At 44.4% G+C, this 22,600-nt stretch overlaps 1 protein-coding gene across 4 annotated transcripts in view; it reads left to right on the top strand.

The window, feature by feature from the left end:
• GRIN2B (glutamate ionotropic receptor NMDA type subunit 2B) overlaps positions 1-22,600 on the top strand; it is a 227,733-nt gene that overhangs the window by 43,722 nt on the left and 161,411 nt on the right. For all 4 annotated transcript variants that reach the window (XM_066993879.1, XM_048053870.2, XM_066993897.1 and 1 more), the window contains one exon: positions 9,359-9,787. In XM_066993879.1, coding sequence (XP_066849980.1) covers positions 9,377-9,787 — 411 coding nt within the window. In that variant the 5' untranslated portion in view covers positions 9,359-9,376. The remainder of the gene's footprint in view (positions 1-9,358; positions 9,788-22,600) is intronic.

The following is a 22,600-nucleotide window of genomic DNA, read 5'->3' on the forward strand; positions in this document are numbered from 1 at the left end:
GGAGAAGATGCATGGAAATGGCATTCAGCTCAGCCAAATCTAATCTGTTTTTTTGTGCTGGATTGGGCCTTCCCATCCCTGCAGCATCAACAGTCAGTGACGAGCCGTGGTCCAGATGTGGCTTTTCTTGTATAAGTTTCTGTCACTGCAACTCCATAAATATGATGGACTGCTGAGCCGAGGGAGAGGTCAGTGACTGCTGGGCTGGGTCCCTCCAGCCAGGAAAGCTTTCTGGATGCTATTGATTGAAGGTCTCCGTAAGACGAATTGGCCATGACCTGTCATACAATCGCAGGTGCTGCATGGTCTGGTGCACAGCACTAATGTAGTGTGAAAACGTATTGTATCCAGTGGCTTGATGGCTGGTGCCTTACTGGTTACTGAACTGAGGGAGAGAAATACAAGGAAAGGGGAGACTGGGGTGGGAAGAGTGAAGAGGGAAAGAAAGGAACAGGAGAAGGAAAATGAGGCCACCAAAAAAAAAAAATCCTAACTTGCAATTGTCAATTCTACTTTCATCCTGACTTTAGTATTTATTTGTAAGGATCAGGTTTTTCTAAAGGGATGAGTGATTTTTAAGATACTGCTGGGTTGGGAACATACAACTCCAAGCATCTTGCATGGCATTCTTTTTGGTGTCACACATTGGGTATCCCCTGTTACTTCTCCTGGGTAAATTTTGTTTTGCTTTTCTTAAAGTAGCAATAACAAGAACAGAAAAAATCTTTACTGAGAATCAGAATGAGGAAAAGGGAAGACACAACTTTGCCAAGGGATAGGCAATTATAAAGAAGCAGACTTGAGAACAAAGTTATCTGAGTACTCATCCATCCTTTCTAGTGGCCTCACCAGAGCCAGCTCTCAACCACTTTTGGCTGTGGTCTACCTTTTTGCCCCTCTCAACTTCCAGTTAATTTCCTGGCTCATTTCATGAGCAAGGCTGACCTTATTGCAGCGTCACTTGGTGACAAAACCCTACTTTCCACAGTGCTGCATACCAGTGTAAACCAAGAGGCCACGAAGCTCCTGAGAGATGCTGGCAGTTTGCAAAATATGTACCAGTACCCATTAGTGTCTAGTGCTGTGGCTTTGCCCTAGACCAGCTCACAAAACACAATTCCCACTCTCCACCCCCTGCCTTCATGTAGCAGCTTCTTTGACCATCTCATATCTTGATGTTTCAGGCATCAACTGCCGTTTCTGCAGTTCCTTCTGTCTGTGACACCTTTATGAGGGCCCGATCAGGTCTGGTGAGCTCTGGCACTCTGCTTAAGGCTGTTTAAGATTTGCTACAATGGTGCCACAAGCAGCAGAGACAGTGCAGGGAGTTTCTCCTAGATTGCCCTTGCTGCATGGTCTTCACGCACCCATGAAGATCTTTTCTAAGAGACAGGCTGGTTAATGCTTTAAAGCTTTGCCCACTGTCATACATTATATCTGAGGAGGTTGTCAGCACACTAGATGGCTGAATCCAAAGTGCAGATGTAGTTTAAGGCTGTATCCCTCTGGTTCAGATGTCCTTCTGGGGATTCTTAGTATGAAGGACAAGGAATCACTTGAGTTGCCTTATAAAAAAAAAAAAAAAACACATATTATTTCCTACTTATTTCATGTTTTAAGAAACCTTTGTGATTTAGCTTTTATGGTGTTTATATGTGGCATAAAAGGACAAAGAACATCAAGAGACAGTCTTAAGTAGCCCATGGGATTTCAGCTTTGGCATGGTGTTTGGCAGCTGCCTTCAGCAGACAGAGCAGCCTTCACCTGCCTGCTCTGTGCTTTGCCTTTAAGCAAATAACTCAGGGAATGAACAGGGACTGAATGCAGTGCATGAGAGTGTCTGGGGAATGGAAAGTCTTTCCATCCTTGATGGTAAACACTTTTTCCTTTTCTTTTAAACTTTTTGAAATTCAGTGTCACAATCTGCCAATGTACATAAAATGTAGAGTTTATTGGAAAACCTCAAATTAATACAGCAAGTAATCAGAAATGCAGAGTATGTGTTTCTCCAAACCATCTAACCAAAATTAAAGGTGTGTTTTTTTTCATGGTTATTAATGGATTGGAGTTATTTAAATCCCTAGCTTTTGGAAATCCTAGTCTTTAATGTACTCAGGTTGTTAATATGCTGTTGATTTCTGCTTGGAAATGAAAAGTGGAAGCAGAGAATTAAGGAAGGAAGGAAGGGATTGCAGCATGGATCACCAACTTGTTCCAGTTGGATTTATTTGGCAAAACTGGTGTTGTTCTGGGTGCAGCATTCTGCTGTATGTTTAAACCTAGCTTCCCTCAGTCCTGTGTGCCAGAAGCAAAGCTGGGTTTAAATGTGCTGAAATCCCTTTGGAGGGGCTGTGCACACAGAGATGCATCCCTTGCTTTGGATGATTTGCTCTGAGCCTGAGATGGGGCAGGCAATGGTTGGAAGTGGGAAACTGCATGGTGAAGAGACCTTGAAAGCCTTGAAACCCCTGTTTGAACTGGAGCATGCATGGAGCGACAACTGACCGCTCCAGACGGTGAGGACATTTCCTCCCCTCTGGCAGGAAGGCTGGTCTTGTCCCTCTAAACCTGTCCAAGCGGGGTGCTGGGGGTGAGATCCCGGCAGGGGAACGATGGCTCCAGCCCGGCTCCACCAGCCAGCCTTGCAGAGAGCGATGGCCGTGCCAAGCCTCTCTGCCCTGGCATTTAGAAATTGGCACCGGGCAACGCCAGACTGACCTGCTGTCTCTCTTAATGGCTTTTCTGTGTGTTACACTGGCTCCTGCTGCTCTGCGCTTGTATGCCAGGCTGGGGAAGCAGGTCAGGCTTGCTCCTGCTCTCCCTGGCCCGGCTGCTACCTTCCTCCTCCCTCCCTCATCCTGCTGAGGGCCCTAGGGGTTCAGCTTAAGAGGGACATGAACACAGCTGAACTTCCACTGCAGCAGAGGAAAGTCCCAAGGGGTGATCAGATAACCATCTTACAAGCGTTTTCAGGGTGGAAATGGTGAGTCAAGAGGGAGAAATTGTTTAGGCTGAATGAAGGAGATATTATTGAAGTAACAGGATAGCTGAGCAAAGGGAAAATTTAGGCTGAGTTTAGAGAAACGCTTCTAAATGTGATCCTTGGAGTCATCTTCTAGTGGTGGTAATCCTATTGTTTGAGTTGTTTCAGGGCAGGTCGTGTGCTAAAGCAGATGCTGCAGACAGCGATACTGAAATGACTGGGGGAAGGGCAAGACTATTAAGGAGAGGATTTTCACGTGTAATTTCTCTGAATCACTTGATGTTGGACTCAACAGAAGCTCGGAGGCTGTGGCTGTATCAGCTATCCCCATGATATGTAAAATATGTGGGTGGGAGGAAGTGGGAAGGACACTGGGAATTTACCCTTGGGCAAGCTTACAATAATGAGACACAGTTCTTAATCTGTTGGGAATGATTTGGGTCTAATTGATGATCAAAGTGTTCCTTGTACCGCCTCAAGTGCAGGGAGAGAACTACTCTTCTCCTTTATGTGGGGCAGGAAAAGGGAAGTGCTTTTTGGACCTTATCCTTGGATAGACCTGTTGAATGGATAGACCTAAACAGAAGCAATCTAGGCTTTGGAGATGGGGAGGAGTAAATATGTGATCTATGGGATGAATCTGACACTGGCCAGGCCGGGGAGGAGTTTCTATCTGGTTTAATAAAGAACGGACAGGTTAAAAGAAAATAAATTGTGAATAGAATTGAGTCTACATACCACTTTCCTTCCAGGGGAGGGCAAGGGATTTCAGTCAGAGTCGCTATAATGAACCCTTCTGGTCCAGGTGCTGCATTGCTCTTTCATTCATCATTGGACGTGGAACTTTCTGATATCTGTAGACACTGCCATATTCCTGCTCTGAACATACGGATATTTTCCTGCAGTGTCATTCATTCTGTTTATCAGTACCTGAAGTGTGCAGGTGCTTCCAGGACACATCCTTTGTGCCCCAGATTCATCCTCATCTTTGTCTCTGTTTACAAAGTTCCTGGAACAACAGGGACACGAGCCAGAAGATTTATGCACACTTATGTCACCTACCTGGTGAGCAATATGTGGCACAGCAGCGCAGGAGCTGTCAGTGTACAAATAGCCTGGGCTGAAGCTGTGGTAGGACAACGCAGCATTAGGAAGGGAGGAGTGCTTCTTCAGAGGCAGACTACACGCAGTGTGTTTGGAGTGGGGAGGTGGCATTAACCATAAGAATGGGATGCTGTCCTAAGTTGAAATTGGATTGCCAAAAATCAGTGAGTTAGAGAAGGGTTTGATTTACAGCCTTACACCCCAGCTTTTAGGAGTAACAATTTATGGGGTTTAAATCAATCCTACACCTTTCTTCTCCTGGGTCTTCTTAGCTCCTGCAGCTTACCTACCTGTAAGGCAGGTAGCAGACCAAAACCACGGTCTTCTGCAGTTAATTAGCACAGAAATAGTGCTCTCTGGTCCAGACATACAGGTATTTTCTTGCCAGACAGCCCAGTAGCTCGTCTAGTGCAATGTTAACTTCCCTACGGCTCCTAGTGCGCTGTGCTGTTCCCTGGTGGTGTGTTGGATACAAGGCACAAAGCACCTGCCAGCTTTCTAGAGTATCTCACAGCTGAGATGGATTTCTTCTTACCCCCAACTAGGGCTGGAAACATGAGGGTTGGTTTCTGATTCATTGTCCAACAATGCTCAAACTGTCTCCAGTAACACTGGAGATGGTAGGACATCTGTAGGTAGTAGCTCGGCCACAGGTGTGGTGGTAAGTATTGGAACTGGGCTAGTGATCAGGGGTAAGGGTAGGGTTGAGAGTTAGCATTACAGTTGGTGCAGATGCAAAACTAGCTGTTGAATTCAGATTCTGTGGCTTGAAGTCCTGTGACCTCATCACAGCTCCCAGCGGGCAGAGTCCAGAAAGCACTCTGGTGTGAACCTCCCCATGGCTCCCCAGGAAAGTCTGGAAGTTGTAGGTGATGCTCTTCTTCCTCCAGTGTAGAGCCCTCATCCCTACGAAGTTCCCTTCACACTGCTGATGCTGTTCAGCCTCCTATCTCAACCATTGTCTTCCTCCTTACTAGGAAAGTTGCCTTTAAGGCAGCTTTTAGTCTGAGACCACAGTATTACAGGAATTCCTTTCTTTTTGCTATATTTAGCTTGGAAGTGGGGTTTTGGGGCCTGCAATTACCCTCCCAAGGGGCTATTGCATGTTGCTGCCCTTCTAGCAAAGCTGCAGCAGATGGAGGCACCAGCATCAATACACAACAGAACTGACCCCAAGCTCCTGGGACCAGCCCACCTTCTGCCTCAGTTTCTTTATCCCACCTAAAGATCGTCTCGCCTTGCTGTACACTGAGCAGCACTTTATTTACAGTTTGCCTGGCTGAATGCACAGTGACCTATTTGTGTACTTTCGGTATTTTGAAATATAGTCCAGAAATATCTCTAAATGCTGAGCTGTATTTTTGCCTGTGCAGCCTAATAATTTTCTATTAATACTTATCTTAGATATGATCCACATAAAATGCAGTGTCAAATAAGGTTCTCATGATATTTTAAAGCAATCTAACCTTTGGTCCTGGCCAAATTCCAATCCGAATAATTACTGTCTGACTACCTACACTTCTCTTGCATTTTCAACTGGGAAAGTTAACTCTCCCTCCTCGTTTTAACAGTGATTGTGTAACACTGCTCTGCAGCATTAAGTAGATGCTGCATTCCTCTACAATGGTGGATGTGTTTTATTGGTAAGTAAAATGAGATTATAGAGGTATAATGGTTTTACAGGCATGTTTATACCTAAATATAGATATGTCTGTAAAACCACTTTATCTAATATCCCTGACATATATTGTATACCAGGGAGTAAGGGAGAATATAATAGCATGGAATAATGCATGAAAGACGTTACTGGTTAGACTGGAGTTTAGGAATTGCTGAATTGTTTTGGAGTGGCAAAAGCACAGAAAAGCCTCCCAGACACTATGCTGCCCCACATCACCAGCAAGGGAAAAAACTACTCGCGTAAAATATTTTGTCATAAAACATCCTAGCACATTTTTAAAGTCATTCTTGACTGGTGAAATTAGAGTCTAGGAATATTGAAGTTACTTGAAACAACTAGGGGCAAATGTCCTCTTTTACAACTGCAACCTTGTCACGTGCTTATGAATTTCCCCATGTGAATTTGCAAATGCTCACTGGAAAAAAGACAGCCCTCAAGGAGGGTCCCTATAGTGCCTCCAGTGTTTCCTCGTTTGGGTGTCTCAGACTTTTGCACTTAAACATTGCCAAAATTAATGGGTAAAACTTGCTGCTGTGTATGCAAAAACACCTTCTCACAGTCGTTGTGGGGTCACTTTAATCTTACAATAAGTCTGTGGTTGTGTACCCCTTTACTAGCATACCTTCAAAAAGGGCTGATAGTGAGCCAGACCAGAGGAGGAAGGAGAGGTGGGGTTGGTGCCAGGATGCCCGTTCCTATCTCCAACAGACTGCACTTGAGCAGCGCAACTCTGTGCTGTGAACCTGCTGCTGCCTTGTGGGAGTGTGGAGCTAATGGGGTACCACCAGCCCTGTTTTGGGTTTGATTTATTGGCATTCTGCCTTGCTACATCCCTGTGTCCTGTCCTGCCAGGGGGCCCAGTCTGAACCTGGTACCTGTAATTGCTGCAGATGGACACTGGCTCCTGGCATGTGGGCCATCCGTGTTCCTGAAACACGTAGTGAGTGTGACAGAGAACTTGTATATGAGCAAGAGACAGAGGAAAAGTGCCTTGGGTGGTTGGGTGGACGCAGGCATCTCTCTGCCTGCTCTTGGAGAGGGCTCATGGCCAAGGTTCCAAAGTGGAGGGAGATGCCAGGTCAGCTGTGGAGGCACTGATGACCTTTTTAGATTAGATTTTTCCTAGGCCTGGCTGCTCCCTGTGTCCCTGGCTGAAGGCTGAATTTCTGATGCTTTACAGGGAACCCTATCATCCTGTATTGAAGAGAAGATCTGTCTGGGGGGCACATCCCCTGAGCCAGACATGCAGTAGGTTGGCACTTAAGTGCTGTTCAAGATCTGTGTTCTCATCTGCTGGCCCTTGAAGGTAGATGCTAGAGATTTATTGGCTTTGGTGCAAGTGAAGAGAAGGGAATGAGTTTCTTGGCCAGCAATTTTCCCTGTGGGAAAAGTCTGTATTTGGGTGTGAAAGCAGACAGCTGCCTCATTTGCCTGCATAGCTCCTGCATTGCTGCTCTCTGAGCCCTGTGTTGGAAGGCCCTGTGAAGTATTCCTGGTGGGAGAGGGGCTAGGAAAAACCTACACTCTGCTCCCTGGGCATCACAGCTAGCCATTGCCTAACCAAGCGTAATATACAGTGTGAGACTCTGCAGAGAGATCGCAGGAGACATATTTTAAAGAGAGCAAATATAGCATTAAAGGGACTGAGCAAGAGAGTGAGAGACAGAGAGCGTATAGAGTGCATTAAAGTTAATAAAGCATTGCAGGAGTGGGGACTGCATTTCACTGTGAAGGAATCTAATTTAGTGACTCGTAATTGGAGGATAACAGTCCTGCTGGAATGAAGTTAGCTGTTCATTTTGCCAAACTCTTGAAGTCCCTTGGTTCTTATGAGCATCTCTCAGAAAGTGGATCCGTCAGAGTTTAGAATCGATTGCTGCTTCGTACCCGTGGTTCCTTCCAGCCTCCTAAGTGGATTTGGTTCCTCCGGTGCATATTTATTATCTATTTTATTATGTGGTTATTTATCTGGTAATAATAATGCAGGATACATTCTCTCTGCTTAGCATGGCAATGAGGGAGCACGCGCTGAGCCTCTGTGTTATCCTGGGCAGGGCATGATGGAGTCCCTTGTGCCCTCTCTCTGGGGGCGACTGGTGTTTGGTGGGGTTGTTGGATGGACTTCCAACTTCCCCAAAAAATCCTGTTGTTTTTGTCCCTGCTGCTGCAGCCTTCTATCCACTTAACAGAGAGACATGCAGCAGTGAACGGTATGGAAGGTTCCAATTTCTTGGTTCCCAAGATGAGAGGGTCAGTGATGTAGTGCAACGAAATGCAGGGCGGGTGTGTTTATTCTAAGTGTACCTGGCTGTTGATGAGCAGATTTATGGGCATGAAGAGCTGATAGGAAGTCTTTTCTAGTTTGAAATGCTTGGCATCTACCTGGGACAGCAAAGTGGCCCTGGATGAGCGTGCTGAACAGTGCTGCCTCTCACAGGAACGGCCACTGCTCTGTTTTTGTCCCCAGACCAGGAGGATTTTGATAATGCTTACTCCTCATAGGTGCTGCAAGTATTAATTCATTAGTGTCTGTGAAGTGCCTTGAGGATGAAAAGAGCTGTGGAAATGTGAGGTATTATTAAAACAAGACTGAGTAAAGAAAGAGCTAGGAACAATCCCACAGGGAGCTGTCCTGCTCAGGCAGGGGCTGGAGAGATGACCTCATCGGGTTTTTCCATTTCTGCTGTTGTGATTACAAAATAAAGTGGACATGTTCAGGGAGAAGATCCCTGTAACATCCCTGGCTGTGGTAGCCAATGGTGAACCTTTATAAGCTCTGTGGATTTTTTCTCCTTTTTAGCAAAAAGACTTGGCATGTTGGTCTTGAAGGGAATGTCTTCCCCATGTTACACTGGTCCATTTTTAGCTATGACCATTAGGAAATTTTGTGTTCTTGGCATTTTAAAAAGAAATGGATGTTGTGTTGGTGAAAGGCATATGACTGAACTACTATGGACTGGAGCAGTGTGTATTCCTTCAGTAGGAAGGCTGCATGCAATGCATACACAGAGTAACTCACACCCACATCCATCTAATGGCCTTGACAATTGTCCTCCCTTTATTCTAGAGGCACTGTGCTGAGAAAGTAAAAGGGTGTCCTGTCTGCCTGGTCCCTTCAGCCTCTCTGCTATACCTCCAGCTGAAGGCCAAACAGATCACAAGCATCAATAATTTCTTTGTGTTGAGGGCAAGCACTTAGACATGGGCTTGACATAAGCAATTAGTTTCACAAAGACAGCTGAACAGCCGTCAAAGGACAATTCTCAATCAGTTTTGACTTTGGTCTCAGTGTGACATGGGACCTGAGAGACGACATGATCCCATCTTCTGCTGACAGCTGTTCTCTGAGGTGACTCTAAACTCTGAGGTAGAGACTGCGACTCTAGTTTGAGTCCCTCTGACTATTTAATAGAGTCCTGAATGCAGCTGAAGGACTGGGCATTGAGCAAGAAGGGCTGGTGGGAGGATGGCAGCGGCTGAGGAGGATCGATGGATCTGCCTTGAAGGGTTGAGTGCATGATTGGCTTATCAATTAATCACTTTTTCTTTCTCTCACTTTCCCCCCTTCCTTTTATTTCTTCTTTGTTTAGGGAGTGTAAGAGCCGAAGATGAGGCCCAGGGTGGAGTGCTACTCTCCAAAGTTTTGGCTGGTGCTGGCAGTCCTCGCGACAACAGGGAGCGGGGCCCATGCCCAGAAAAGCCACCCGAGCATTGGCATTGCAGTCATCCTGGTGGGGACCTCAGACGAAGTGGCCATCAAAGATGCACACGAGAAAGATGACTTCCACCACCTCTCAGTGGTGCCCCGGGTGGAGCTGGTGGCCATGAATGAGACAGATCCCAAGAGCATCATCACCCGCATCTGTGACCTCATGTCAGATCGGAAGATTCAAGGGGTGGTATTTGCTGATGACACAGACCAGGAAGCCATTGCTCAGATCCTGGACTTCATCTCTGCCCAGACCCTCACTCCCATCCTGGGCATTCATGGAGGCTCCTCTATGATCATGGCAGATAAGGTAAATTTGAACTTTCTTCTGTTATAAACCCGCAGATTGAAACTTAAAACAGAGAGAGCTATATGAGTCTGTGATCCTCAGGTGGAGTCTCCTGGGGCCGAAGGGCTGGGGGATTAGAGAGACTCAGATTCAAAGAGAGATTAAAAGAGCTAACTGTGTGTAGCACTGCTGAGAAGAGCCTATTAATCATGTGGAATTATCTGCAACAGAGGAAAAACCAAGGAGGTAAAGGAGCAGATACAAGAGAGCTGCAAAAGAATGAGCTCTCTTCTTCCTTAAGAAGTGTAAAGAGCCTCTGACAATTCTGATTTTTTTTTTAGGGTTTTATTTTTGCTAGTGTTTTACCTTGGGAAGTGCCAAGAATACTAGCTTGGGTTTTCCCTGAACGGAGCTGGAGGACATTGTGGCATTTTCAGAGATGCTTAATACAGCTCTTACATCTTAATTGAAAAATAATTGAATCTTTAATAAAGCTATCGTCTCTCAGAAGTGTTCATTAGCTCCTGAAGTTAAATAGGTGTTAGCTAATGCAAATAACTGGTCTGAACCAGTCCAGCTGTTTCCACTTTATTTTATTCCATCATATCACTGACACTTCGCTGTTTTCCCCAACCCAAGCTAGTATTCTTGGCAGTTAACTGCACAAACAGGCCTTCCTGCCGCTGCTTTGGAACACGGCAAGATGCAAAGAGCACCATCTTTGGCCAGCTGGTAACTGTCAGCTTAGGGGAGCATGCATGGTGTACAGCTGGACCTGACAGAAATCTCCTCGGCAGGAGGAGCAGGGGACCCAGAAATTCACGCCTGAGCGTGCATTGGGCCAGGCAGCATGGCTGACAATGGCCTCCAAGCTGCTGTGGGCTGGCTGGAATTTCCAAGAGAAGTGAGCTGCCCTTTTCCCTGCAGGCTTGGTGCAAGAAAGCCCCTTTATTGAGAAGAACCTCTTGACCACACTTTCGTAAAGAAACAATCTGGGGATCAAGCTGACAGTCTTTTCCTTTTGCAGGTCACTCTTCAGCAAATCTGAGAGATTTAACTAGGCAGAATCAGGTGTAATTGAGTGAAGGGGGGGAAAGTAAGCTGGCCAATGTGGCAACTTTTTCTCAGAAAGAGATCTAGTGGACTTCAGAAATCAGGCATTTTCTGTTCTATTTACCTTGTAAGTAACTAATTCAGTGCAGGTTATCATAGGTGAGTAGCTGGGAATAGGTTAATCACAAGATATTTTCTCACACTTTGACCAACTGTTCAGTTGCCAAATGTATATTTAATATGCAGGTTATTTTCTCAGATCAGTCTTTGAACTAAGGTAGGCATTGAGTAGTAGAATCACAGGCATTTCTTTCTCCATCCTTCAGTAGTTACAGCTGTGATAAAGTCATTATGCCCCATTCTACCCACAATGAGACTTTTCTTTCTTGAGAAGAATTAGGCAACAACTCATTGCTCTCCTGCGTTGTGTGGTTGTCAATGTCTGTGCAAAACAGGTCTAGAGCGTTACTTTCAGTGCTGCATTTCATCCTTATGGTGGCATTTTATATCCTCTTTGAACAAGCATCAGTGTCTCTGTTGCCAGACATCCTAAGCACTGGGAAAAGGTCCTTGCAATTTTGAGCTTGGCAGGCCAAGTTCTGATTTCCGATTCCTGCAGTGCAAATCCAGCACAGCACCATTGCCTATGGTAGGATTAGATCAGATTTACGCCTCTGTAATTCAAAGAGGAATTTGGCCTATTGAACTTGGCAAAGATTTTTCTTTTTACCTCTCTCTCGTCTCTCCTTGGGAAGGTGGCATCTCATGCGGCCACCCTGTGTACTCTACCAGCTTGCTTCTAAAGAGCCTTCTGGCAGGCAGGCAGCCCACAGGGAGCTCAAAGGTGGAAGCCTTATAAATAGAGATCTTTGTTTTATCAAGCTCCCTTTTTCATAGTTTTGCAGGCAGGAGAAGCAGGATACATACAAAGATCTGTGGCTTTAGGAAAGGCCAAGATTTCTTTTCAGCATAAATCGAAAAGGCTGACCTTTAGAGCTTCTGATTCACAGGTGCGTAATCTTTAATGGATAATGTTTGTTTGATGAATTGAATTAAAATATGGTGGAGAGTAAATACATTGATATTCTCCTGAAAATGCTGAAGTCTGACTGGTAAGTCCTTAACAATCTATTTTCCATAGAGGGCCTTGACAGAGGCTTTTCTTTTACTGACCCTTAGTCATGTAGCTCGCAAATGAGTTGTGTGGCTGGGGTTTGATCCTGTAAGCACACATTGCTTCTTTCAGCATCCCTTCAATGCTCACAGCAGTCAGTTGTGATCGAACTCGCTCAGCATTTCACAGGTTCAGACCTGCACTTAGAGTTTTGTTGTGCTCCCTGTGCATTTGCGATCAGTAGCACCAATGCAAACCTAAAGAAGAGTGCAAACTACTGACGCCTTCTCTGGTGGTTAAAGCAAAAACCTCCTCAGTTGAACCACCTTCCCTGGAGGAGCATGAGAAATTCTGTTTAACCTTCAGTGAGGGTTTGATAAGTGTGTCTGTGAGGAAATTTGGGTCCATGTGTGAAATTAACTTCATAATGTTCTGTAAAGCTGGTGAATTGAGACATGAAACTACAGGCATAAAAGAAAAAAAGAGGATTTCCAGCCTGAATTTATGCCCCCCCCCCCCCCCCCCCCCCCCCCGACAGAAACATTGTACAATGTGCACCATAGGCTGCCTTCATCTCAGTTAACATCCATCTGAAAGTTTGCTACCTGCTAGCTGTAGGTCTAGGCATCGCATTGCTACAATCAGTGGGGAAGGAGGCATCATCTGAGGATAGTTCATCCCCATGCACCTTGGGGTGCAATGAAATGTTTGTAGGACAGTCCTGTGTCTCCACACTGATTCCTGAAGAAGGCATCAAGAGCAATTTGGGGTAGAGCCTCAAGTGAAGTGCCACAAATCTTGCCCTAGGTGTAACACAGCAGGTGAAGGTATGCTGCTGAAAATGTAACATCTGGATTTCCTGATTGTTTTGTTCAAATTTGTGCTCTTTAATATTGCATCTGATTAGATTTTGTAGACAATATTTAGACTTTCTGTTTTCCCTGTTTTTCCCCTGTACAATAACTATATAGTCATTTGCATACGTTTTTGCTGTTTCTCTCCTCGGTGCTCATGTCTCTAATCCCACCTGCTTAGCTGTTACAAAGCGTTGCATTTAATGTCTAATTTGGCATCAGAAGAAATTGACCAGATGATGTGTGTACACTGAGATCTGGGTTTAGTTCCAGGAAACTGGTACGGCACAGACACCCTGTGCCGCGCTGGAGGGACCACTTTACTGAGGGAGACTCTCCTCGCCACTGGTTCAGTCCCTTTAGTGTCTGAAATTGCCAGCAGTGATGCCAGGCGTTGGGAGCTGCAGCAGTCACTTTGATAGGGCTGGATGGCTTGGGAGTGATGGCTGAGGGGGTTCAGTAGCCCTTACATTAGCTCCTCTCAGAGAAGCAAGTCCTGCAGTTGTAGGGCAGAGTGTAAGAATGGCCGCACCGTTTTGAGTCCTACAAATGAACGTTTATCTGGTCCTCGTTTTGGTGCTGACACCTCGAAAAGGAATTAGGACCACATGTCCAGAGGACTGCAAAGCACTTGTGACCGGTGACATCTGCTCCCATTCCAGTTTTTAAAATTACTTTTCCTCTCTCCCAAGTTATTTTTAAAAGCAGAAATTCAGTCCTATCACAATGTGGATGTAGTCGGTTGATGAGGATGCTCTGTGTTAGGAGACTGATGATGGGAGGAAACCTTCAAGGCTGCAAATGCAGCTTCAGTTCAGATAAGCACTCAAACCAGTATCTTGTGTTTGCAGACATGAGACTGGAAACCTGTGCTGGGCTTCTCTTCATTATACTTTAAATATTGCCTTCTATCACTTCTTCCCAGAATTAGGAGGTAAAGGAGCAGTTGCAGAAAAGGAAATAATAACAGTGTAAAGTTATATGTATCTTAAAGGAAGAGTAAATTGTTGTTCAGATTTAGGACACTTACTGTGTTGGAAAAGACTTAGATTCATGCCTAAAAAAATGACCACACCATTTGGCTGACTGGTCTGTTTTGTAATGACAGACTTTTTTCTTTTTAATAAGAGGAAAAGTCAACTTGCTGATAATGAAAGTAGAAAAGGTAAGAACAGAAATTGTCTTGGGTTGCCTTATAGCATAGCTGGTGACCATCATTTTTGGCAGAAGTGTCTTTTTGCAGTTTTGCCCGGTTTCATTGCTTTACTAAAGCTGCTTGTCCTGTTCAGCTTTATAGTAACATAATGGTGCACAAGCAGCACCCAGGAAAAATATTGGAAGAGGAATGTGATTATATTTTCCTTTATCTTTGTGTCCCGTGTTATTTTCTCTGGGACTTGTTCACACAGGGTAGCCATGCTGATGAAACAAAATGATAGGGAAGAATAATCTATGAAATAAGGCTATGTCTATAATAAAATCTATATAACAGCTGTGTGAAACTAACCTGAAATCTAAAATCCTTGATCCTTTCTGGGCCAGGTTCTCCTTCCTTTTCTTACACAGCATAGAGCTGAATTTTCCACTACTCCTTTTACTACCTTGCATTCCCACCCCCCATTCACACCAAAGCTACAATTTTTCCTCCATCTTGCCAGGCCTGCTTTATAAGTCCTTGTCCCCTTTCTTTTTGTTTTCTGTCAGGTTTCCAAGATACACTCTCTATCTGTTTCAGTGCTGAACTTTGAGGTGATTTTTCCATGCTTGGGCCATGCTGCTTCGGCAATGGTGGTATTTGGCATTTCAGTGGGGAGCAAGCATGTTGAAACTTGGTCAATGGGTGTAAAGCACCAGAGAAGGGATCCAGCTATAGGTCAGAGTGTAGCAAAATGATGCTGCAGGTAGAGGGAAGCCAAAACTAGTTGGATAAGCTGAGCACCTAGATACATGCTGAAAACCAGGACAAAGTCAAAGACACTGGGACAGTGCTGCTAAAAGCAGAACATCTGTAATTAAAAGGAAAACACTTTCACTCTCAGGTTTCTAAAGGTTAAATAATAGAGATGCATGGGGAATGCAAACCTCGTTTTTCAGATGGAAATTTGATTCATTTCCATTAAGGATGACATCAGAAATTTTTAGAGCCTTTGTGTGAAAAATTCAGTAAAAAACAAAAGGAAAAAAAAGTTCCTTTTGAATGGTTATATAAAAGGAAGTGAAATAAATTCCAAACAAAATGATGCTTAGAAGGGAAGAAAGATGCATTTTGATCTGCAAATGTTGAAAGAGTACGATTCAGTGTTGTTAGAAGACTTATATCCCTTTTTTCCCCTCCAAAATGATGTGCAGTTGATGTAATTTCACAAGGCATTTTCATTTCTCTGAAAATGCATTTGATGATAGTAATAGCTTAAATGTTTCTTAGACTAATCTCGTGATTAGCAAAGATGAGTTTGATCTTAAAATAAATAAATAAAAATCAGCAGTTCCCCTTCAAGCTTTTAGTATTTTTATTCAGGACACGATTAATCTACTTCTTTTGTTTTTGGTACTTTGTTTCCTCTTGCTGCCAAATGAAAGCTCTGTGTAGCTCACAAATAATGAACTAAATTTCATGTGTCCTCAAACTATAAGTCTGCTGTAAAAATTGGGGAGGGAGAAAAAAGGTAGGTCACAGATATAGAGAATAAAATCCTGTATTGTATGTCAATGTTGCTTTTCTCTTGAATATACACATGTAATCATAGGCCAGGTGGATCAGTAATTTATGTTTCTGTGTGTGTGGAATCCACCCATATAAAAATATTTTCTTTTGTATAACAAATATAGGTAGCATTTTTCTGTGGAGTTTAATTAATATCTCAAACTTTCCCTAGAACATTTTTTATTACTTTACAAATAAATTGCAGCATTAAAAAATCCCACAGATATTAGGAAACCTGGAAATGAACTGTTAAGAGCTTTAGCCTCTCCCCAGGGCCATTAAATCCTTCAATGTTAACTCTCACTTCCTAAACAAGAGCTCAAGTACTCTTGTTAATATTATTTCAATGGAAAAAAACAAAAAGACCTTTCAAAGAAATGTATTGTTTCTTTTACTAAATATCATAGTACAACAGCACGTTTTCTAAATTTTTCAAGCTTCCCTCTACTTTCTCTCCTACATGCTTCAAATGGGAATGCCGTTTGAAGACTTTCACTTCTTTGAGGAGTAGTGTTCTTGAGAGTCACAAGAGAAGAGCATGGAGCTTATTTTTTTTATTTTTTAGAAAAAATCAACAAAGCCCCCTTTTATTTGTATGAATGTATTAGGTACGTATTTAGGGTAAACATAGCTTTCCCCCAGATATTCCTGTAATTTTTTCCTAATCATTTCTATTTGATGCACTTCATATCTGCCGTGAGCCTTGGACACCTGGAGCCTGAAGGCACCATCTTTGCTTGAATGGCACAAGGCTGGGGAGGGGGAAATCTGGAGGGACCCCAGTGAGGCTCATGCCCTGCCAAATGACCATGTGGAGCTTTTGAGCAGTGGCAGTGCTGGGACAGGAGTAGGATGCTGAATGTGAAGGAGCTTACAGGGGGGAGTCAATTCCTTCCCTTGGCACAAGTTGTCCCAGACGATGTACATCAAGCAAACCTGAAGTATGATTCCTTTACATCAGACTTTTGTAGCTATTTATAAGCTGTTTTATTTTGGGTCATATAATTCTTCTTCCAGGAGTACTCAGTGTTAGTTTTCTCCTGTTGTTATAGTGATGTTTTCTTTTGAGTGTCAGAAGACCTTTCCTTGCCTAGCTCTGCATGCAACCCCTGCAACCTGCCTGGGGGAAAGAGAAGCTGTTAACTTTTTTCCTACTAATGTTTAAATGAGGTGTTGTCATTGTCTACATGGAAATAGAAGTACTGAAATATCTGTGAGGAAAATGTTGTTTCCCACCCAGCTTGGTCCTGGCAAGTAATAGGGCTTTTGTGGAAAAGTTCGTTCTTACTAGATTTCTAACCATGACTTTCATGCTGCTGGTGTTTGGGTAGATGTCCAAATCCATGAGCACCTGTCCATAGAAAATCTGGGAGCTTGATGAGATCTTGACTCATCATTATTTGTAATTATTATTACTCTTTCTTCAAAACAGACAAACTAAACAAACAAAAAACCAACAGAAAACACCAAAAACAAACAAAACCACAAAAACCCCAAAGAACACAAAAGTATTAAATCAATTCGTGCCATCCCCAGCTGGACAAGGAGATTAGTTTCTTCATTCTGGATCAGGCAGTCCTTTATTACAACCCCAAGCAGTTACTTGTCTCACAAAATCTAAATTAATTACACTCAAATTGTCCCTACCCTAAACTGGCCTCAAAATGAAATTGAAAACATGGAGTGTGAAATTGCCCAATGCTGCTGCTTTAGATCCGTGTATCATTCCCCTGTAACCGCGGGACAGGGAGAAACAATTCTTTTCAGGGAATCTCTTCTCTTTGCCTTTTATTTGCTTCATTAACCAAGTTTAGAGGGGATGGATTATGAAGGAAGTTAAGGGAATTAAATATACACTGGCTGGGGAAAAAAACAGTACAGAAAATATTATTTTAGTCTGTGAGCCTGTTAAGGGTCTGGAGGGACTATGTATGAAGAAAGACTGGAACAGCTATACGTGTATGTTGTAGATAGGCTGAACAATGAGTCAGGGTGTGATTTATATATGCTGTGAACAGAGAGAGACTAAAATTAGAGAAAATTATACTTAGGTAGTTGCCAAAAGGAGAGACAGGATGAATTGAGAAAAGATATCATTTGTATGTGTATCGAGAAGAAAGTTCAGACACTGAGTTTTATTAGGATGTGCTGTAGTTTCCTTGTGGAAGAGTGTGGAAAGCACGTTGCTTCAGCTTTTTTCAACCAGCTTTTCAGCCAGGACTGAACAAAGTGCTAGAGAATGTGTTATATGGCTGGAGAGGTGGTGGAGAAAGAAGGCGGCAAAGATCAGTTACAGGAAAACTTCTTATGAATCTAGGATCATGGGGTGTAGGGAAGAAAAAGAAGACTATATTAAATAAAGTTCTGAAGGTGATTGGAAAAAATATACCCCAAATACTCTATTGAGGTACTTTTTTTCTGTGCTTTGGTAATAGCTTCTAGCTGTGTATCTATGAGGTTCCTGATAATAAGTGTATGTTTCGGGGGAAGGAGGAATGAAGGAGGTAGAGAGTCTAAAGGCAAGCAGGAAAAAAACCAAACACAAAACAAAAGAACACACAATGAGGAGGAGTGACCTAAGGGGTTCATTGTGGCCAGCAGAATCAAGTCCTGTAAACCAGAGTGCTCATTGCAGCTCTGCTCTAAAACAGCCTTCTACATGACTTTAAGACAGCTACTCAACTTCTGTCTACATTAATTTGCCCTTTGTAAGAAGACAATAATGATGTTTTTGTAAAGTACTTTGAGCTGTACAAAAGCTAAAGGCTACCTAATTGCCAGGGAGCAATTAATGAATTTTTCTAGCTGAAGTAAATACAATGCTTGATATGAAAATCTGGACTCCAGGAGGAGAAGCTGTAACCCCCATTAGAGGTGGCTGAATAGCTGCAGCATGCAGGAAAGCTTATTGTATGCAGGGCTGATAGCACTGTCTATTGTAAGCTTGCCCAGCATTCCCTATTATAAGATCCTCTTGGGGGTTGCCTGTAACTTTGCCAGACGATGAGTGTTTGAGCAAAGTTTCCTATGCCAGGTGTATGCCTCAAGCTGATTGATTTATTTCTCTATTTATTTGGAGAATAAAACAGCTCTCTTAAAAATGTGGCAAGGAAGATACGTGACTTGTTCATGTTGAAAATGTTAGTGTGTTTTCCTACAGCAATTCTGCCTGGCCATCGCTGGCCTCTAGAGCAAGGGCTGAAGTCTGGAGATGTCTTGCAGGGAAGGACTTTTAATCAAAATGTGCGTTTGCTGCCACATGGCATAGGTTGCTCCAAGTTTGGCTTTGGTATAAGCCATGAGAAATTGCGTATATGCAGCAGTCTTTTTAGATGTTTGCTACAAATCTCTTGAAGAGATCTTGTCCTTTGAAGCTGTGCTTCAAAACTGCATGTGGACTGGGGGCTGCACAGGCCTTGCTGGGGCTGGAGGTGGGTGGAACTGGCTCTCCTGTGAGATCTTATCAGGATCCACCCAGGAGAAACTGTGTGCAGCAGAGAAAAAGACAAGTGTGTGAAGGACCTCTGTGGGTGAGTAGTTTAGGACCAGAAACCTGACGTGAGGAAGGGAGCAAGGGAAGTCTCTGCAGGGATGTGGGGCATGCTGGCATCAGTGCTCCCCTGGGGAAAGGCTAGCGGGTCTCCCAGTGCACGCACAGGGTATGCTCGGCCTGGTGCCCCTTTGCCAGCATGAGGCCCCCACCGCCTGCCAGCGCCCTGGCTCGGGGCCAGTGCAGCGCTTTGTCAGCTTGCTTTGCTGCCTTGCTTCCAGCAAGGCAGGGCCCTGCCTGTGCTCCCCAGCTTGCTGGGGAAGCGTGACAGTGAGGGCTGAGGAGCCCCGTGGCCGCAGGGCTGGACAGTGTGTCCTCCGGGCTGGCAGCCTGCTGGGGCCTGCAGTGCCGCGCCTGCCCCCTTCCTCTCCCCTCCCTTTTCCTCCTTCCCTTTCTGTCACCCGCTCCTGTCTGTCACTCTACACATTTCTTAATTACTGTTTGCGCTGTGCTTTGAAAATGCAAAGTATAGTATAAATGTTAAGTGTTTTTATTATTGTTATTATTTCTGCTTTTTCATTTTCATTTGCATCCCTCACCCTCTATTCTCTTGGTATTGTGGCTTCTAGAGAGAACGTGTGGGCCTACATTATTTATAACTGTGTGAGAGTAATTACAGAAATGATTTAATTACTCAGTTAATACTGTTCTTCACATCACCAGCTTGACAGGCTGGTGATCCTCTCACCACAGCCGAGCATGCAGTCTGGTGGTGCCTGCACCACGTCACAGACCAGCGGGTAAGAGGAGGCAAAGCTTGGGGAAAGCCTTGCACGATGCCTGTTGCTTCCCTCCAGCCAAGGGCTAAGGCTGCCGAGCCTCTGTGGGCCTTGCTGGGGTGATTCCTGTTGCCACCTCAGTTAGGGGCGGCCCATGGGGATGTGAGCACCTGGCTATGGTGATCACTTGTGTGAGGGTTCGTGGTGCCCGTCTGATGGGGATTCATGCTTAGCAGGCTGGCCGTGTGTCTGCACCTTGATTGAAAGGGGCTAGTGAAGGGTTGGGAATTGAGGAAAGATGTTATGAACTTGCTCTAAGCCTTTTCACCTGTCCTAATGACGCATATAATTCTATCCCAGCTAATCTAAGAGGGAATCCCGCAGTGAGTTCAGTACCCATTGTGTATGTGTCTAACATTCTTTCCAACATGAACCCGCTTGAGATGAAGTTTCAATATTATGTGTGCTACATTAACCACATTTTTCCATTTATTAGAAGTCAGTGATCTGGGAGGTATTTATTGACGTAACTTTTGTTTGAGCCTGCCAAATCATGGGGTTCACACACTCTGTATGGTCCTGAGTGCAAGGTAAGATCACTATAGCCGGAAATGTTCTTACATGCAAGCGGCTGTGTAATTCTGAACCTATTGAAATAAATGATTTTTCTCTCTGAATGGAATGGCCTCCTCCCGCTGAGATTCACTCCACTGGAAATATGGTGGTTTCCATCACTTTCAGTTCAGAAAGGCTTGTCGGGAGCAGGGAATCTCCTGTCACTGGTGCAGTATGGACAGCAGTTGGGAGAGGGGAGTGTGTGTGTCCTTTCAGGGGAACACACTTGAGCTGATGGTTAACAATACCTTGTAGTTATCTACTCAAGGCAGTAAAAAACCAACAACAACCAAACAACAAAAAAAAAAAACCCACAACAAACCTGCACCTAGCAGAGCACAGAAGAAATGTAAGGAAGATGATCCTATTATAAAGGTATTGTAGATAAAAAAAACAAAACAAACAAACAAAAAAAAACACAAAGGGGGGGGGTCAATGGATTCTTAACAATGGAGATAGTCGCTCAGAGAGGAGAGAGAGATTCTTGTGGGGTAATGGTGTATTTGCCAGATAACGGCGAGGGAGAGAATCTCTGAAGTGTCTGCTTTCCTGTTTCTTGAAGTTGCCTAGCTCCATTTGGGCTCCTTCACGGCCTGGGCTCTGAGCCAGGCTCAGCCTGTTCCTCAGCGCAGCAGCGCTGGGTGGGCGGCAGGGAGGTTGGGGAACAGGTGGCATTAGGGCTGGTGGAGTGGAGAGCCTTTTCTATGCAGTACTGTGTGCCAAGATGCCAGGCACAGGACACCTGGTATCTGGATGGGCTCTGCCTGCCTCCAAGGAGCAATGGAAATCGAAGATGTAGGCTAAAGTCTTTTGAGCGTGAACAGTGTTTCTAGGTGCTTTTTTTTTTTTTGGCATCCAACATGAGGTAGGTTAAGGCAGCCCAAATTTGAAAAAAGCTGAGCATCTCTACCTTCTGGAAGTTGGGTATTTCATGTTGTATCTTCTGATTGACACCCAGAGTCCCTCATTGCTTTTGAGAATCTCTGCTAGAGGCTTTTCTTTATTTTTTTCCTATATCTGGTACACATAAAAGTGAATTTTATGACCCGACACTGGAATAGGTTGTTGAGAAGACGGAGTGAGTGGAAGGATGATGGAACAAATAGTTTTGTCAGTTCCCAAATGAATGAATTCTGTTTTCAGTGGATACATGTCTCATGGTTAATTGATTCTTTGACTGAATTATATGCTGAGAGACTAATGTGAGCTCATCCTTTAGTAGACACCAGAGAATCCACAGAGGAGATAACTTGAGCAGAGTGAAGAGATTTCAGAAGAGCTGAGCTCAGCCTTTATACAAAGGTGAGGACTGGAGGCATTGAAAGGACCTAATTTCTCCACCCACTACCCTGTCTCAACCAGGATATGTCTAGTCCAAAGGTGTTGGTGTGCCCATAGAAACTTCAGTTTTTCCAGGAGTTGACTACACCTCCTCCCTACAGGAATCTCATTCCTCCCAGGTCCTCTATTGCTTTTTTCCCCCAGTTTACTCTGTGTATTTTATGGCTGTCTGGGAAGAAGGGAGAGGTACTGTGGTGCCCCCAAGGACTGCGTGTATAGGGATTGCCCACTACAGACATGTTGCCTGGCCAAGATGAAATTTATCCAATTGCCTAGTGAGCCATAGCGTGTGCCTGTGAGTGGAAGAATCATACGTACTGCTGTGTGGCCAGACAAAGGCTTTGGGACTGTGTGCAGTTGCAGGCTCTATTTTGTACAGGACTGTAAGAATTTAATTCTCCTTGAGTCCTCTGCCCCTTTGTCAAATCAGGTGGAAATTTGCCAGCAGGTTCAAGAGTTGCTGGGAAGTCTGACTCATGTACACACGAACACATGTACCAGGTTTGCAAAAGCTTCATTTCCTTGCAAAAACGAGCTAAAAACACACTCAGAAGGTGAGCAAAGCCCTGCGTTGGAGTGTCTGACGAGCTGTGATTTCTGCACAAGTGACCCATGCGCAGCGTGTCCCAAACACGCTTGCAGCATGCTTACCCTTGCTGCCACACGCTCGCAGGGTGACTCACTGTGATTCACCCGGCGCTGTCCTGCTCTGCGATTCGCATAGGCGAGCATGCAATGCGAGCTGCGCTGTCTCTCGGGGTTGGATGTTCGGTTCACACTTGTGCACAGCGCACATGTATGCGCTTTGTGACTCACGCTAACATGCCGTGGTGGCTTGGATCGCAGAAGCAAATGAGACATAATCATGAGCAGACACTTGTTCA

The sequence above is a fragment of the Anser cygnoides genome, chromosome 1 (genome assembly GCF_040182565.1).
Source record: "Anser cygnoides isolate HZ-2024a breed goose chromosome 1, Taihu_goose_T2T_genome, whole genome shotgun sequence".
NCBI classification, from domain to species: Eukaryota; Metazoa; Chordata; class Aves; order Anseriformes; family Anatidae; genus Anser; species Anser cygnoides.